Source organism: Paracoccidioides brasiliensis (assembly GCF_000150735.1).
Source record: "Paracoccidioides brasiliensis Pb18 unplaced genomic scaffold supercont2.11, whole genome shotgun sequence".
NCBI lineage: Eukaryota > Fungi > Ascomycota > Eurotiomycetes > Onygenales > Ajellomycetaceae > Paracoccidioides > Paracoccidioides brasiliensis.
The window spans coordinates 957,069-974,998 of record NW_011371368.1 but is presented as its reverse complement, the minus strand read 5'-3'; the positions used below and the strand labels follow the sequence as shown (position 1 = coordinate 974,998).

Genomic DNA, 17,930 nt, shown 5'->3' with positions numbered 1-17,930 from the left:
CATACTTCCACCATCTTAGTCGACACCCAACTCAGCTCGGACCCTTCTTACTTCCATCATTCCTCCTAGTCCCTTTCAATTCCGGAAAACTAAATGGCTTACTCCTTCCACCTTTCCCCGCAGTAATAAAAGCCACATCGAAAATCCCACCCAAAGCGCCGCCAATATTGTCCGCAACTTGACTACTGGGACTCCACATCAGCACACCAATCCACGGCTGGACGTTCCAAGCCACGACCAACTGCACATTCTCGCGCGATGCCAGGCGGCCCGATATATCTGTGATTTGGTATTTGGGCTTCTGATTGCGGAGGCGGATGAGGCCAGGTTTTTGGGATTTCTTGGAGGTTGAGGTGTTTTTGGAAGATCTGGAGAATTTGGACTTCTTTGAAGGGAATAAACGGCGGGATAGCGCGGGGATGGAGTAGGGGGATTCAGTGGCTGGAATTATGGTGTCCCAGATTATGGATTCGGTGATGTTTGTTGACGAGGAGGAGGTGGGGTACGAGGCGAGGACATAGACGAAGAGTTGTTTTGTATTCCAATTGAACAGAGAGGTTAGATCTATATTCGGGGTAGATTACCCTGTTAGCTTTGTGGAGGAGGCGGGTGCGGAACATCTCGTGAATGGAAGGGGTTCGTTCTATTGACCATCTCCACAGCGCAAAATGAACGCAATCGAGAGATGTGGGAAATGTAGAAATGTGGCATGTGTATAGCTCGGAATTTTTTACCCGCATCAAGATCGAATTTGATCTGTGCATATTCTTCCCGTTTAGTGGAATAATAATACGGTCGCCCATGGATTCTATAGGTATTTTCAATTAGCGAAAAAATTGTCCAGTATCTGATAACTCACATATTCCCCAACCAACGGGATAGGAATGGCTACAAAAAGAGAAGAATAAAAGCATACACTTGTATATTCGAAACCTCAACACTTGCAACCGGATTCGCAGGATTAAATACAGCTGTCAGCGCCGTTAAGGCGCCCAGAACGAATGCGACCGAAGTGAAGAAGCCGAAGACGTTCTGGACACGATTGAGAGCGGAGTGCATAGCTGCAAGGTTCAAGGATGACCCTCTAAATGCGGGCTCCCGACAAAATGAGAAAGAGAAATGTTCGAACAATCCGATATAATTCTGTTCTGTTGATCTATATATGGATGTCAGGGCCAGATATGTCAGTTCCGCGTCTCGTGGCAAAACTCTTATTTAATAAACACGCGGCTATTCAAAATCTTCCTTTAGAATGGCTTGGCGTGTTTGGTTGTAAAACAAATTCTGCTGACGCTGGTTAAACCCTTGGTGGAACAGAAAACTGAAACTCCGTCTATCAGACTACAAGTAGAATGAGATCTACTCAGTAACATGTTGCACACATGGAAAGAGGAAAGAGAAGGAGACGGGGGAAAAATGAGCATGCAGAAATAAACTATGACAAAAGTTAACCTGGTTCTTGCTCAATCAATTTGATAAAGATTTGATAAAGGATGTAATCTACTCCCGCCAATCCATTACCGACAAGGAGACGCCTATTCCGCCCTGTAAAAAAATAAAAGCCTGACAAGAGAACCACAAGAATGCAAAAAGCAAATATGAAATGAGCATAAATGCGGTATCTAATTCTTCCCTTCAATATGCATGCCATTAACAAGCAAACCATTGGTTCATCAGACAGAACGTAACATTGCAAACGACCTACAAAAGTAGTCATTCTCGGGTAAACTTCCGTCTCCAGTTGCGCCCACAGGCTCGCAAAAAATCCCTTTCTTAAATTCCGTCCAATATCTCTTGGTTTTGGCTGGGTAATCCCTGAGAGCGTGTAGTTGGGCTCGATTTGCGAGTAGAAAGACGTGACACTCTCATCCCAACAATATCTGGTGAAGGAGTTCTGGGAACTTCGACGGGCGGATCTTCAATTGCAGCATTTTGGCATCCATATGCCGAAATTCCTAAAGGCATCGCCTGGGCTGTGTACTGCTGAGCAGCATCATCTCCAATAGCTCTCGTGGTCTTTGTTGTTCTTTGCTGGTCATTTTGACGAGGCAAAAGAGAGAATCGTGTTGGTGTAGCCTGCTGTGGTTCTTTCTCAGCACTATGTGCTGTTTTCTTTTTCTCTTCAGTGTTGGGCGTGGCTTCGGGGCTTGGGCACTCCTCGTATCCATGTTGCTTCCCCCTCCATTCAGAAGACTTAGCTGGCGATGCCTTTGGAGAGTGTACAGAGTCTCCCAGGAGGATTTTCAGAGGTTTCACATTCACCAACTTACTTCCTTCCTGAGCCACTCCCTCCGCCTCGTCGTACAAGGCTAGGAGAAAGTTCCGAAGTCGCCGGCGAAGAACTCGAGATTTCATTAGCGGCCAGTCATTCTGTTCACTCATCTCCCTATTCACCAATTTCCTAATTAATTCATCTGGATCGTGCATGAACTTTTCAAGATATGCCAAGAGATACAGTCCACAATCAGAAAAATTAGGCTGATGCGGTATTTGTTGAGCAGTCATGCTCAGAATTTTTTTCGGGTCAATGGTAAGTGATTTTTTCGCTTTCCCTTCCTCCTCAAGGTATTGCCTGAGGATCCGAGCTGTAGGGGATCGCTGACATCCCAATGAATCAAAAGTGATGATGATGGGCTGTTTAGAGTCAAATTGGGACTTTCGGGCCGATTTCTTTCTTGGGGGCCCTAAATCCCTTGATTTACCAGATTGTAGTTGTTTGGGCCGATCGTATTGTTGTAAAATATTTTCTTCATCCTCGGGCTGAACCATGGGGAGGGACGGTCCGTTCTCTTCCTCGTCCGGCCAGTCATTAATGTCCGGAGATTCACGTTCCTTCAAGCGACTTGTCTCGTTCTGTCGGACTTCTGTCTTGGGAACTTTATCTGATAAGGACATTGAAAAAAAACGTTTGCGGAGGATTTGGTCCTTACCATTTTGTGCTGTCTGCACGCCAATGGTAGTATCGGCTCCGGTTTGCGGTTCAACTTTGACTTTTCCTCCCCTTTCTCGATTTCTCAAACCACCACTCTCCTGTATTTGGGCTGGCCCGTCGATTATGTTCTCATTTTTGCATTCCGTGCGACAGAGGCTAGGCAGATTGCATATAATGGCCAAAAACCAATGGGCGCTTTCGTTGATGGGAACGATAATATAATCATAATTGAATATGTCCACGCTCCTCGTCCATTTCTCCACCGCCTGGTAGTTAATACCCCTCCGACCTCTGGGAGTGTTTGTCAGGCTTGCGAAAAAGTAGGTGTTGAAAAAGTAAATACGCTTAGCAAGATCGGGTCTATTCCGTTCCATGTGATGCTCAAGAAAACGCAGATAAATCCCGATGAGATTGTCGTTTAAGAATTCGCCATCGCCTAAGCGTTCCAAATCGTGGAACTCCACTTCAGCTTTCTTTTTACCTTGAGGCGGGTAAACAAGCGGCCTGGACACAGTGTTAACTCCATTGTTGCGAAGTTTACAATGCCATGTACTTACTTTGTCCATTTACGAGTATTCCGGAGGGGAGAGGGTGATGGTTCGTGGTCACTGATCCCAGTATTTAGTCAGCGGTTAAGTTCGAAATGAACGGAGGAAACGGCATACCTGTCAGTGAAAGAGGGCTGCTGGTGAGCTCGCGAGCGGGTGACACGCAAGCACACAGAAGGTTTGTATGTTTTGATAGGAATAGCTGCGGGATCATCTATGTCGGGTTGACTATGATTCCGAGAAGGTGAAAATACATGTCCGTTCTTACAGGGCCCGCGGAAATGAGGTGTGGTGTCCCGGGAATAATTTCCAATCGTCCCGTCGCCACCAAGCAGGGTCTCACTAATCTTCTGGCGTCTGGTTGGCTTTGAAGGTTGAGTGGGGGTGTCAGTTTGCCCATCCTGGGGGCTTTTGCGTCTTGAGCGGCTACGTTGACGGTTCCTTCGACCGAGATGAGCATCACGATTAAACGCGTTTGTCATCCAAGGACTATATCCACTATCAGACTCGAACTCAAACGTTTCAGGATGCTGAGGGAACATACTTCGTTTTTTCAGTCAATTTAGAACTACTGTTCAATTCCCCCATCAAGATACAGTAGTCCCAACATTCCTTCTCGGTTGAAAATCGTATATTTATGTCGTCTCTTGCTCCCGAGGAAAGGGGAAACTTCACCGCAGCCCTTGGGCCACCATACAAAACCTGGTTGATTTTGAGAATATTGAATTCTCTTGACTGCGATGAATCATCATCATCATTCCTGATAGTAAAAGTACTAGCCCTCGTGTTAACAATAAGCGTGCATTTCCCCTCCACAGTCTGCATTCTGTCGTCAAATGACCTAACGGAAAACGACCGAGTATGGTTGGATAGTCTAATCCTGTGAACCGCATGTTTGCGATCCCTTTTCGCTCTGGAAAAGTTGGTCGGGTTAATATCACCAGGCATTCTATTTTGATGACCCTCAAAGTTGCTTCTCCAAGTTTCGCGAATGGTTTTCTCTCCTTGGATTTCATCTGGGCTGTCAAGTATGTCAGAAAATTGTAGTTGGCCATCGGTTTGTACGAATGAATTTTCGAGAATTTCCGCAGATTCCATCGTCTCCGCCTGCATGGGCCCTGCACCATCCAATTTATCCAGCGGAGAAAGCTCAACAGTCAACATTTGTTCGGTAGGGGATAACAAATGTGAACCCACGGTACGTGCGAAGTGTGGGCTGGTTTTTTTTCCGAATCGTTGCGCTTTGGCTTCCATCGTGAATCGTTCATCCTCAGTCAAATCGGGAGCACGTAAAGTTTTGTCTTTGAAATCCTGTACCCTACCTTCAACGTTCCAGAACTCAGGAGTAGTACAGTCCTGTTGACTTATAGAGCGAGTTTTGCTCGAATATCGCTGGCCGAAGTTCCTAGATCTGGCGGAGGAGGGAGGTTCCACGCGAATTACGGATTCATCATCATTCACCTCGATAACGTCCGCGGAAGCTGGTGAATCGTCAGTCTTCTGTCTCTTGCGCGGATGGTTTCCTTTCTCCTCGTCCTGAGTGACTGCCACAACATCTTGTATGTACGAGAGCGGACGGATAAGCCTCTCGGGGTGTCTCTCGCCAAAAGTTTGGACTGGTGTTCTAGCGGAGTTTGAAGAGAGGGTGTTCCGTGGGCTGAAATTTTCCAGGGCCTTTGAAGTGTCAAACAGATCCATTAATAACTAGTTAAACACATTATTGTAAAGGAAATCAGATCCCACCTTTAAATTTGAGGCAGATCCTCCTTTTCGTGGCAAGGTTCCTGGTATTATACGAACGGCGTTTGGATCCTTCCTGTCAAATCCCCTTCACATCAGTTTGTCAATTCCAGGATCTATAAGGATGGTATATCACAGACCTGGAGCCTCCAAATAGCCTCCTTTCCTCTTGTAACTCTTCTTCGCTCTGTGATGTTATTTTCCTGTAGTGGTATGATGGTTAGCACCGGCTATCCTAGACCGAGATTTGCGGAGTCCGATAGGAAACCTACACCGCCGCCCTTGGTGAAGACCTACCTAGGTGTAAGTTGAGAATTTTCTCGTTGCGAACTGGTTGCACGGGGTATTCCGGTAGAACTCTGCATATTCCACAAAAAAAGGAAGAAGAAGAAGAAGAAGAAGAAGAAAATCAGCATCAGTAATTACTCGGGTGGCCAGAAATAAGCAGCCATTAACAATCCAGGGTGCATGATCCCAGGTAGGGAGACATCGTTTCCATACCTTTCCCAGTTGTGCGAACTGAAATGTATTGCTCATTTGCCCTCTTGCAGGAGAAAGCTCATCGCTCACACCGGACATATGGGCCGGGACTATGATATCTTCGAAATCATAAGCTCGGTCTCGCCGCCGTCGTCGCGAAAAATCCGGGTTTGGACCTGCTTCTGCTGGGTTTGGGAGGGTGTGATTAGGCCGACCAACGTGGATTAGCTTAGATAGCCACTTCATAAGCTCGTAAGGTAGACCATTTGATTCTGAAATGTTGCCCGTTGGGGAAGCATTGGGTTGAATACATGTAACTATGGGTGCGAGTTGGGGTTGAAGCGTGGTTGATCTGGGTGAGTAGATAGCCGCAACTAAAACCAACCTTTTTGTTTTCCCGTGTTCTACCGGGTACAATGCGCAAAGATATATTCAATCAACAAGATGAGATGCATCCATCCAACAAAGAGTATTTTTAGTGGCAATTTTTGAGGAGAAGAAGTTTTATGCAGAGATCCAGCGCCATTTCCTTTTATTCAGACTATCAGTATCCTAATAATATTGAACAAGATCGTTCCATAAGCATAGCTACATTTAAACAGCCAATTATGCTCATCAAGATAAAATGAGGCATTCATATCTGCCATCCTACTCCATTCAGATTTTGTAATCGATGGATAAAACTTGAGACACATAAGTAAAAAGGGCTAGCTAAAATCCGCCGGTTCATCAGGAAAAACAAAGCTCACTCCGGCACTGAATTTTCCAGAATGGACATCTCCAGTAGAAAAAAGACATAGTGCATCATGGGGGAAAAATGGGGAAAAGAGAAAGTTTGAGAAGAAAGAAAATAAGGGCACACCCACCGAACCCTAGAGGCAGAACAAACAGAACGTCAAAAGAATAAGTTGGGGGAGGGGGGAAATAATAAATAAAAGGCAAAAAGCTACTGTACACTGTCCATATTCACATATGGAGCTTTCTTTCACGATGCCGCGCTCCGCCCCTTATCCACGGAGGTGTCATCTTGGTTGTGGGCACGGCGACGATCCGAGCCTTGGTGATGACCTGAATTCCCCGCAGCTTTGTCCTGACGGGCTTGATCGATGGCCGAGCGCTGGGCAATGCTGTCATCATGGCTTTTCCATACGATGTTGGTGTCCGGAGGAAAAGCGAGTAGCCGCTTGATTGTTTCCCTGGAAGAAAGGTTAGCAGCAAGCACAGTTCGCGCAGGCCGATATTCACCAACAACTTTACCTAATCTTAATGTTTCGTCCGCCATCAATCCTAGTCCAGACGGACAAAACATCCTCCCCGCTTCTGACACTCAGGACTGCCCCACACACTTCCTCACTGGCTTCTGCAAATTGATCGCCTACCATGGCGAGAAGCAGATCTTCCCAGTAGCGATCAGCAACCCCTTTCTTTAATCTAATAATCCATTTCCCTCCCCGTCTGTTTGATTCATCTTCCCAGACCGGGCGTATTCCTTTCTTAAAGATATGGTAGTCCGACACGGCTGGTAGAAGAGATGGTCTCTTCAGGTGTGAATAAACTGCCCAGAAACTCTCTACAGAAGATATCGATGCAAGAGCTATGGTAGACTTTTCATAGTCCGAGTATTTGGGGGTTGGGGGCCGATACCAGACAATCCAAGTGGACCTTATTGGATGCTCCTTTAGAGCAGGAGGGGCAGAGGAATTATTATTAAGGGACGATGATGACTCCTTCGATTTCACAGTTTTATTATTCGACCCTTCGTTTTCTGTTTGCGTCTCTCGTTTCTCGCTGGAGGATTTTGAGTTATTCAGCTCAAATGCGCCTGGGGTTTTGGGAGTTTTCGCCGAACCAAAGGAGGCAAAGGCACCTGATCCCAAGCCAAAGGCAGAAGAAGCGGCTATGGAAGGTGAGGGTGCATTTGTGGTGAGGGGAGATATCGCGTTAAAAGGGTTGGAGCGGCCGCTGTGGGAACTGTCAGGCCCGAATCGCTTGGATGGATGGCTACGAGAGGAATCCTGTCTTCCACTGTTGTCTTTGTTGTCCGAACCGGAGGTGGAAAGGGACAGCTTGCTAGTGCTACCCGGTGTTAGTACCCAGGACTTATGTGGTCCAAAACACTACTTCAGGATCTTGAACAAGCTACCTAGGTACTTACTTCGACCGGCGAGTCCACAGGTTGGCGTTGTCCATTGCGACCAGCGTCTTTTGTGAGGAGATAAAGGTGCATGTAATAGAGAAAACGAGGGAGTGTAGTAGTTCCGGGTCCAGAGTAGAATATTAGAATTAGACTAAGATATAGAATAGCAGGGCAGGATGTGCATGAGCAGATATCGTAGAATTGAATTGGCGGATTTTGATCGATTGAACATCCATCAATGAAGCTCAGCCGCCACACAAGACTGCTTTAACGCGCGGCTATGGAGCCGCACAATGACACGCTAGGCCCTTTTGGGACATATATTTGCCCGGTGGCTTCGAAGATTACTTAACACAAATCTTTTAAGTAACTGTCAGGAACATTGTGCATGACATTTCTATACCTATCAAGTCACTATATATATGTTAGTAGCATGCACCTCAACGTTCATAAGCAGGTTGAATAGTAGCTTAGCCCTGTGAAGGAGGACTGGAGTGTATGAAGCACTAAGAATCCAATACTTCTGAAGTATTAATCCCTTTCGTCTAGCAAGACAAGTCTTGCAAGATCTCTGCAAACTAAAATTTCCCCCCCATGATATGCTCTATATGCAATACTATGCACTGGAAGCATTGGCCTATTCCGTATCCCATGAAATATAAAGAAAGCAAGTTAAGAACATCCACCAAATATACTCCGCAAAGGCTCTGCTAATGTAGAGGTTACTTCTCTGCTTCATTATTTTGAGAAGAGACTTCAACCGTTGACGGACAGTGAAGGGCGGTGAGTAGATGTGACGGTGACTTTTGTGTTCAGTATGTCACATTCTACTCGTCTTGTTATATTATTAGGCGTCTGTGCCACTATCTGCGGATATAAGCCTTGGTGCAGCCTCGGAAAGCTTTCAATACAAAATACATTTCCAAAAATGAGTTGGAAGGAGTCCAAAAAGGTCCGGGAATTGGTTCGTATAGGGACCGCCCGGCCATTACCTGTCAGCTAATAGTCGAATGATGCAGCTCAACCGATGTCAATCATACTTGATATCGGATGAAGCATACACTGTTATAATCCCGCCGAACAGCTATAAAAGTTGCCAATATTGGAATCCCGGTGTGCATCTCTGCTGATGTGAATTGTCTTAGCAATTCGTCTAGTCCGACGCTCGAGGAACGATTACCAAGAGGGCCACATCACCAAATGGAAACTGATGCTTGGGGAGATGTAAACGTAGACTTTAAATTTTGCACGAGCGTGCCTGTGAGCACCTATGACCTGTTAGATGGTAAGAGTATGCTATTCAGTTGGATGTTGGATAACTACAAGTGCCCTTGGAGATTCCAAGGAGTTCAGCGCCGTATCCTCAAAAGAGTTAGAAAGAGTCCTCATGAATAATCTTTGCATACTCTGGCTTCTTCTCACAACTTAGGTGTAAAATCTTGAGACCTATCAACCAAGGTATGGTTGAACATTCGATGGAGACAGTGTCTTAAGACACGAATAACTTCTGCTTTCGGACCCCACTTGTGCTATCCAGTCCCATAAGAGATTGCCCGCCTTATTTTCGTTTGAACTCCGTAGAAACTTGGGGTAAACTTCTTCGGGTGTTTTTCGTTTGATGGGAGAAAAATTATATCATTTGATGCTCTCCATTTGACTCAACAACATAAAGTGTGAAGGGTTGGGGAACGTCCTTAGTAACAAGGGACTTGACAAAACATAATACTCTCCGGCTTCTCAGAGAATGGCTTAGTCCATTGTCAATCGATTCCGTGGACGCATCGGAAGTGGGAGCAGGCTTCCGGATATGAATCATGTAGACTGACTAACGCAAACCAAATTCGGCTTCCAGAGGCGTGGCAGATTGACAGGAAATCAATTCGCTGAAAAGAACCCAATCCCATCGACAAATCGTAACGACCGATGATGGTAGACGAAAACTGTGTGTAATGCATGCATGGCAGTTATTCGAATCCTTATTAACCTGGGTAGGTGGTTTCTTGAAGATGCCACAACTGCGATTTGGAAGTTTAAGATAAAAATAAAACCAAGCATACCCTATGGCAGCTTTTAAGCAAGACATATATGCCATCATTGCCATCAAGTCCCTGATTTGATTTCGCACAACAGAACAATAAAGCGTGCAAATCAACTGCAGAATGCTGTGTATTACCCCTCATTGTGTCAAGATATTCAATATGCCAACCCCAAGGCTGGATGATTATTCCCTGAAAAGTTAAAAGGCATAACTAACTGTGCTCCGTAGGGCAAATATACTTGGCACAGGATGCAGAGTCCGCATCGAGTGCTACCATCGAGCTAACGTCAGAAACAAGAGAAATGAGAAGGAATTGCAGGTTTCATACATCAGCAAACAAATTGTCGAAGCCTGACCGCCATTTTCGTTGCTGCCGTTCAAGTCGGTTCACCTAACGTGATTGGGCTGTTTGAAGCAGAAAAAAGAGAAGAAGAGGAGGAGGAGGAGGAGGAGGAGGAGGGAGGAGGGAGGAGATGAAATCAAGAATCAGAATCTGGAGCATGATTGTCGCAAAATGTTTAATAATACGGAGTATTGAGTTTATTTTTACACCCTAATAGCTATCCCTCCATGTCGCCGAAGTTGCAGAGTTCATTTGCCATTTTGGAACAAGATGGCTTGGTGCTGATGAGTTATGTTGGTCGCAGAATCATTATGCATTCTCTCAAAAGGGAAAGTCGTCTGCATAATTTGGGCCTTGACTACAAGGATCCAACCTGTTGGTTAGTTAAACTAACCATCAGAGTTAACCTTGGAACTTCTTTGATGCCAAACGTTTTATCTCATGCGACCATGACTACATCCGGGGACAGTGCAGCTGAATTTCATTATTTGATTTCCTGTTTGCCAAATTCCACTCCTTAAACGAGAGGGTGAATTATTCGCTGGCACCAAACAAAATCTTTGTCATGCGGATTCATATGGATGGATGGACCAACCAATAGCTTGGAGAAGCAATTGCAATGCCATGACAAATGTCGCATCCCGCTGTGCTGCGATTGATATCTCGTGCAGTTGGAAGGAAGCCATGAACTTCCAAGAAAGGTGAGATGACAGGTTCGCAGCTCGCCAGGCTCACCCGACGGACTGAGCTTCCCACATGTAAGTTATTTCTTCATCTCCTCACAAATATCCTCGGAGAAGGGGTTTCTCCCTGCATTCTGACGGGGGATTAAGTTAACTAAGGCTCGGCCCTAAGCGTCGAAAAACTCGGGATTGGACCAAATGGCTGTTGTTCGGTGAACAAACTAATTCAAATAGCACCACCGGCTCGAGGGTTCCAAAAAGAGACCGGCGTTGCACTCTTGCATTTCTAGAAATCGACGCTATCTCGGTTAGGAGAAAGCATGTCGTAAGGAAGCAAGATTGGCTTGCCACGTTAGTTTTGCCTGGTTGTTGGGTTCAAGAGAAAGAAATGCCCAAAATGGGTAGCGGAATCAGACGTGAAGGAATTCCCGAGTGCTGAATTCGGCTCAACAACCCGGTACGATGAGAAATAAAGGTTAGTTATAAAATAAGTCACTAGATGTTCAACGCGATTGGCCCGTTTGTGATGTGCTCCGTAGATCAGGGCGTCCCGATAGCAGCCTACTTTACTGTCTTGGAGGGTTTACGTACCCCGTAGATATTCCTTGAACTGATACTGCAATACCAATAACAACAGTGACCGTAAACAATTTCAAAAGCTCGTTGGATGAAGTCAGAATGTTTCCGAAGCTGTCAAATTATGCTGCAGCACTAAATTGGCGTACAAAATAACCCACCCCAACCCCCCACCCTGCTTTTGCTGGACAATACGATCGATAGAAAATGGAACACCCTATGGGACATATCATGACTTAAACAGTTGGGCCTGGTGATTCATTATTTGGAGTCTAGACAGGATAGGCAAGTCGTACTAAACAAACGGCGCTCCTAAGCCGGAGAACCCGCAGGTTTTTTGGTACCATGCAATTTCTAGCAACGGGAGGGATATCTGGGGCGAAGTCCTAGTTGCATGAACAAGGCACGGATGATGAGATTAATTTCAGCCTTTTCCTACCCTTCGGGACCCAAACTAGGGCAAATTGAAATCGGTTTCAAAAATCTTTGTAAACCGGTTGGCCTTCTGAACGCAGACGCGAATTTCCAGGAAGAGGGTTTGATAACCCCCTTCGGAGGAAGATATGACGGTCAAATCATTCTGCAGTTCTAAAGCTGTTAACGAACAAAAACGTGATCGATGTATATACATTACATCCATGTATTTATTTACTGTACCTTGTATGAAATAGGTAAACCGATATTGATAAACGCAAAGGGGCCCGACGTTAATGATTCAGAATTAAACTGCCAGACAGTCTACAACCTCTTTACAGGCTAAACGTGAAATAGATCATCCGGGCTAGACTTTGGGTGCTAATTCTGAACTAGAAGTTCGAAAAGTCGAAATTCCGGAATTAGACATAAACAAAGTTTTTATAATGCAAGCAGCGGGAGAAGATTAGGAGCGTGAGTTGGGCCTCTCAAGTGATTCGGGCTGATGCGCTTGGAACAAAAATTCAATATATAAACAGTCAACATTACCCTGGAGGATAGGAAAGAAAATAATTCAACTTCATCGAAAAATTCCAGAATTTTGTTCTGTGTACGCACGCTAAAACGGTCACCAAAATGAATCATTCGCAGTTGTCCGCCCGAGGTTCATCTAATGTCGCGTCGATCACACCTTCAATGAGAAGAAAGATAATCGACGGCAGCGGTTCTGACACTTCCGACATCGACCTCTCCACGGATGAAAATTACCTTTTGCGAGAGGAGCTAACCACTATCTGTAAAGCAGCAGTTCATGATGGATTGCACTCCCAGGTAAGCGTTCTGTAATAACTGACTGAGGTGAGGAGAAGGCTTGCTAATTACCAAAATATCAGCACTTTTCCCGCTTACAAGGCTTTGCCGGAGATCCCGCTCTTCTGGGAAGCCTGGCGCTGTTACTTAACAACTATTTTAATCCACACGAACCTGTCAGACCTCATCATATAGTCACAGCGCCAGGGGCAACAAGCTGCCTTGATGCGTTGCTATATAACATTTGCGACCCTGAAGACGGTGTGTTAGTGCCAGGACCATTCTGGCGTGAGTTTCCCCCATCAAGCCCCAAGCTTAATATCAGATCGTTGAATATATTATAATGGTCGGGGGGCTAACATTGCAGAACTTGGATAGACGGGGATGAGGTGAAATTCCGAGCTCGTTCATCTGTTCGGCCGATTCTTGTCAACGCGGGGAAATTCACAAATAATTTCACAATGAAACTGATACCCGCATTAGAGGATGCGATGGATAAGGCCACATGCACAATAAAAGCACTCATTATAACAAATCCACATAAATTTTACGGGCTATGCTACCCACTGGAGGTCTTGGAAGCCTGTTTAATATTTTGCCAGCAGCGGGGATTACACTTCATATCTGATGAAGGGTACGGGATGACCTCATATTCCGTTGCGGATGATATTGAGCCCGAGCCATTCATCTCAGCCTTGGCTTTGGATACCGAATTATTAGAGTGCGACCGGTCTCGCATCCACGTTATATGGAGTATCAGCAAAGATTTTGGCGCGAGTGGGTTTCGAGTGGTATGTGACCAGTCACCAGCAACGTCTCTGAATATAGTTGCTAATGCTAGAATAGGGCTGTATAGTAACACAAGATAACAGAGATCTCACCGCTGGACTGGCAGTTGCATCCAATGCTCAGGTCTCATCGTTATCCGCAATATTTACAGCGAAACTCCTTTCCTCACCCAAACTACCCTTTTTGGTCGCATTGAACTCAGCTCGGTTGGCAGAATCATATATCCTCATCACCTCATTTTTCATCCGCCATCACATTGAATACATCCCGGTAAATGCAGGATTAAACATACTTACAAGACTGGCTCCAAGAGCAAAAACGTGGGAGGATGAATCAGAAATGATTACTCGGCTGAAAAACGCAGGGGTGTTGGTTCGAGGTGGTGGAGGTTATCACGGCACACAAATGGAAAAAGGATGGGTACGAATATCCTTTGCTCTCGAGGAGGAACGGCTTCAAGAAAGTCTCCGCAGAATCAAAGTGGCACTTCATATAGAGTAGTGAGGTGATTAAAGTGACCAGCATGATCCTACGTGGAGATCATTCTCTTTTCTCGCCACGATCCAGTTTACACATGCGGTACGATCGTCCCTCTGCATTTTGCTTGTATGGATTTCATTGAATGAAAGTCCACTGGGTGGTGTTTTGGTCTAGAAACTAGGTGGAGGAGGTCTTTTTCCTCCCACCCTCAAGTTTCGCAAACAAACATATCTGGCGTCGAAAATCCGGATAAGGAGTATTTGTGGGGACAAACTAAATTGATTAGCAGCAGGCACCTTTGGTAGCTTGGATTCATGTATTAGAGGAACAATATACATGTATCATCAAAATACAAGTTCTCCATGGCATAAATTCTCGTGCCTATCTTAGTTAGTATCTTGCATTTTTAAAGAGCAAATATCTTTGGACAAACAGGGGAAGATGTTTGAAAAATGATCAATACCCTTACTGTACCGGATAAATCATCTAGTTCTTGGTCGCTTCATGCGATGTGAGTAGTTGAGTCTAGAGTTCCAGAAATTCAACCCCCAGAGATTTATCACTATTAAGGTCAAACTTTCGAAGATCTAACTAATTGACGAGATGTAAGATATTAGATGGATCGGGCAATCAAGTTTAAGCAGTGGCGGGGTTTCTGTAGAGTTGAAATAAGAAGAAATGGGATATATCAACCTGCTTAATCATGTAGTTAGCTATATAAAGAGCTCGAAGCGCGTCCCCGCATGTCTCCTGCTTGTCAGTTATTTCATTAGTTACTGTATTGTAAAGTCAGGTGTTTAATCTTCTCATTCTCACTTTCTTGGGTTTTACCCCACTGAACGTGAACCAGTTACCCAGACACTAGTATTAATTGCTCCGCACGCTCAATTCCAGGATGAACAGGGGAAACAATGCGGGGGATGAGAATCCGGGAAATATTGGATATCGGTTATACTCTGTTTTTGCGTTTCTCCCACTGGGGTTTCTTTCTATAGCGCTTGACAAGGCTGATCGTTGGGGAGGGTTTTGCCTCGGTTAAATGGCTATGTAGATAGTTACGTGCGCGAGCGAAGCTTAGCAGCTTTCATTGGGGAAGCGCTGCACCATTTAACAAATGGTGATTGTAGTATCAATTGCCAGACCGAGGTGCGGCAAAGCGAACTCCATATAGAGCGAGGAAGGTAGCCGGTGAATTGTTGAAGCGGGAATGCAACATATCTATGTTGGTTTGGTAAAGCCGAGCGGCTTTATAGCCATCCAACAAGCTTCCTGAGAAAGTAGAAGAACACGTTTGGATCCAGCTGAGTAATGGGTATTTATATCTTTCCTTCCAATTTGGTTTTCTGAGTATTACTTCTTTGAAATTTTCTGTTTCTCCGTCTTCAGCGCCAGTGCCGAAACCACATCTAGATTTCTCATCATGTCACGTAAGCTAACTGCGAAAGCGGCCCTCCCCATATTCCATTCCCACTCTGTGCTAATATCATATTTTCAACATAGTCACACTCGCTGCATCAGTGGCCGGTACGCTAGCGGCAGCTGCTTACCTGGACGCTAAACATCTAATCCGCCATGACCTGGCCCGCGGATCGGCTGCTGTCACAGCACAAGATGCCATCCAAGCTGCCACTGAGAGGTGGCAGCAGGACAAAACACTCATGTACCATCTCCTGGAGGACCATGCGCATGGAGCGAATAGTGATAATGTGTTTCTTATATTTGAGGGCCGCTCATGGACCTTCAAACAGTTTCTTGAGGACGTACATCGGGTCGGGAACTGGCTAATGAACGATTTGGGCATAAAACGGGGCGAGTTGGTTGGATTGGACGGCGGGAACTCGCCTGAATATCTCATGTTGTGGTATGGACTGGAGTCTATAGCTGCGTGTCCGTCGTTCATCAATTGTAACCTTACGGCAGCACCACTGGTGCATTGCGTAAAGTTGTGTGAGGCGAGGTTCTTGCTGGCGGATCGAGGGACAGAGGATTTGGTAAAACCTTGCGAGGAGGAGCTTAGACAGGCAAATGTGCAGACGATATATTATGACCCGGAATTTATTTCCTCACTCAAGGATACAACACCTACCCCACAGGAAAGGCGAGCAGGGATTCAAATGGATGATCTAGCGTTGTTGATATATACATCCGGTATGAATCTGACACGGATGGCCTGCATAGAGATTCTTTTTGTACGATTGCTAACTGTTCCTTGATGCTTAGGAACGACCGGTTTACCCAAGGCCACAAAATTTGTTCGAAAGAAGGAACTAATCACTGCTCGATCAGTTAGCAAATACCTAGATCTCAAGCCAGGAACGAAAATGTATTCGTGTCTGCCGCTCTATCACGGCACAGCACACGGACTTTGTCTCAACCCATCACTGTATGCTGGATCAACCGTGGTTCTCGGCCGCAAGTTTAGCCACAAGACTTTCTGGCCCGAAGTTTGCGAGTCGAAGGCCGATATTGTACAGTATGTTGGAGAGCTGTGCCGGTATCTGATAAACGCACCTCCATCTCCGCTGGACAAGAAGCATAATGCAACAATGGCCTGGGGGAATGGCATGCGCCCGGATGTTTGGGAAGTTTTCCGTCAGCGCTTTGGCATCAAAACGATCAACGAACTATATGCAGCCAGCGACGGCATATCGTCAACCTTCAATGCCAACAGAGGAGATTTAGGGCGCGGTGCGATTGGAGTGCGGGGCTTGCTCTGGCATTGGATGAATGGAGATAACGAAAAGCGGGTGAAAATAGACATTGTAACGGGGGAAATCCAGCTAGATAAGAAAGGGGTCCCAATTATATGCAAAGCCGGCGAGGAGGGTGAGACCCTCTTCAGATTGGACCCCGCAGCACCCAATGCAGTGTTTGCGGGATACTTCAAAGACGATGCAGCGACCGAGAAGCGCAGAATACGAGATGTGTTTCGAAAGGGAGACATGTGGTTTAGGTCAGGGGATATGATGCGCTTAGACCCGAACGGTTGTCTCTACTTCGTCGACCGTCTAGGCGACACGTTCCGGTGGAAGAGCGAAAACGTGAGCACAAACGAAGTCAGCGATGTCCTGGGGAAATTCGATCAGATTGCCGAAGCGAACGTCTATGGTGTTGAGGTTCCCCATGCAGACGGAAGAGCTGGATGTGCGGCCATCGTGTTGGCGGAGGGCGTGACGCTGGGTTCGTTCGACATTGGTAGACTAGCCAAGTATGTGACTGGAGTGTTGCCTCGATATGCTGTGCCGATTTTCCTGCGTGTTGTGTCTAGCCTTGAGACGACGGGGACGATGAAGCTACAGAAGGTAAAGTTGAGATCAGAGGGAGTTAACCTGGACAAGATAAAGGAGAACGGCACGGGCGGCAGTTTTTACTGGCTCCCAGCTGGTGAGGAAAGGTATCTCCCCTTCGAGACAGACCAGTGGGAGATATTGAAGGCCGGAGAGGTTAAGCTCTAGATTTGTAGTTTGAAGCTGTCGTGTTCATATATTGCGTTTTGCTTTGTGTTAGACTGCGGGGCTCTCCACATGTGAAGGATCCTCAACAGAGTCAGGGACGGTGGCAGATGAATGGAACAATAATAGAATAGCCAGAAAGAAGTCCTATGAATGGGAAAATATACCTGCCAGCTCGAGACTCTGGATGAAAAGATTGTGACATAGAACAAGATGATCCACGATCAACTTGTACCAGTCAATCCCAAATCGAAATATTTTACTTAAAGACCAGTTGATATAGAGGGACCACAGAGACTTAGATGGCTCGCAACCGGAAATGAAAGAGATGAGAAAACAAAATCGAACAAGGAAGCGAGATGATGAAGTAGGAGGATGAGAAGAGACCCAGTCATACCTTTCACTTGGTGTCCACGGTTAAAAAGGGGGTAGGGGGTCTCGTATCAGAAAGAATACCCCATTCTCCGCAACCCAGCGCGGAGAACGTGAAAACTTCAGTGGGAATCTT

General features: G+C 45.8%; 5 protein-coding genes across 5 annotated transcripts; 2 read left to right on the top strand and 3 right to left on the bottom strand.

Moving 5' to 3' along the window:
• Positions 1-31: 31 nt before the first annotated feature.
• PADG_07550 (signal peptidase complex subunit SPC3) lies at positions 32-1,059 on the bottom strand (the record flags this gene model as incomplete). Its single annotated transcript, XM_010764598.1, has 3 exons — positions 32-564; positions 735-808; positions 917-1,059. The coding sequence occupies 3 exons, from the start codon at positions 1,057-1,059 to the stop codon at positions 32-34; spliced, it is 750 nt and encodes a 249-aa protein (XP_010762900.1).
• A 714-nt stretch (positions 1,060-1,773) lies between these two features.
• Positions 1,774-5,946, bottom strand: PADG_07549 (SUMO protease ULP2; the record flags this gene model as incomplete). The annotated part of the gene is made up of 8 exons (XM_010764476.1): positions 1,774-3,436; positions 3,490-3,540; positions 3,598-3,969; positions 4,025-5,154; positions 5,224-5,296; positions 5,361-5,423; positions 5,518-5,579; positions 5,722-5,946. The coding sequence occupies 8 exons, from the start codon at positions 5,944-5,946 to the stop codon at positions 1,774-1,776; spliced, it is 3,639 nt and encodes a 1,212-aa protein (XP_010762778.1).
• A 739-nt stretch (positions 5,947-6,685) lies between these two features.
• PADG_07548 (uncharacterized protein) lies at positions 6,686-7,890 on the bottom strand (the record flags this gene model as incomplete). Its single annotated transcript, XM_010764597.1, has 3 exons — positions 6,686-6,896; positions 6,958-7,776; positions 7,856-7,890. The coding sequence occupies 3 exons, from the start codon at positions 7,888-7,890 to the stop codon at positions 6,686-6,688; spliced, it is 1,065 nt and encodes a 354-aa protein (XP_010762899.1).
• Positions 7,891-12,527: 4,637 nt separating this feature from the next.
• Positions 12,528-13,991, top strand: PADG_07544 (uncharacterized protein; the record flags this gene model as incomplete). Its single annotated transcript, XM_010764475.1, has 4 exons — positions 12,528-12,722; positions 12,785-12,989; positions 13,080-13,492; positions 13,548-13,991. 4 exons carry the CDS (start codon positions 12,528-12,530, stop codon positions 13,989-13,991), a joined length of 1,257 nt encoding a protein of 418 aa, XP_010762777.1.
• Positions 13,992-15,390: 1,399 nt separating this feature from the next.
• PADG_07543 (uncharacterized protein) lies at positions 15,391-17,425 on the top strand (the record flags this gene model as incomplete). Its single annotated transcript, XM_010764596.1, has 3 exons — positions 15,391-15,397; positions 15,471-16,118; positions 16,191-17,425. 3 exons carry the CDS (start codon positions 15,391-15,393, stop codon positions 17,423-17,425), a joined length of 1,890 nt encoding a protein of 629 aa, XP_010762898.1.
• Between the last annotated feature and the right edge of the window lie 505 nt (positions 17,426-17,930).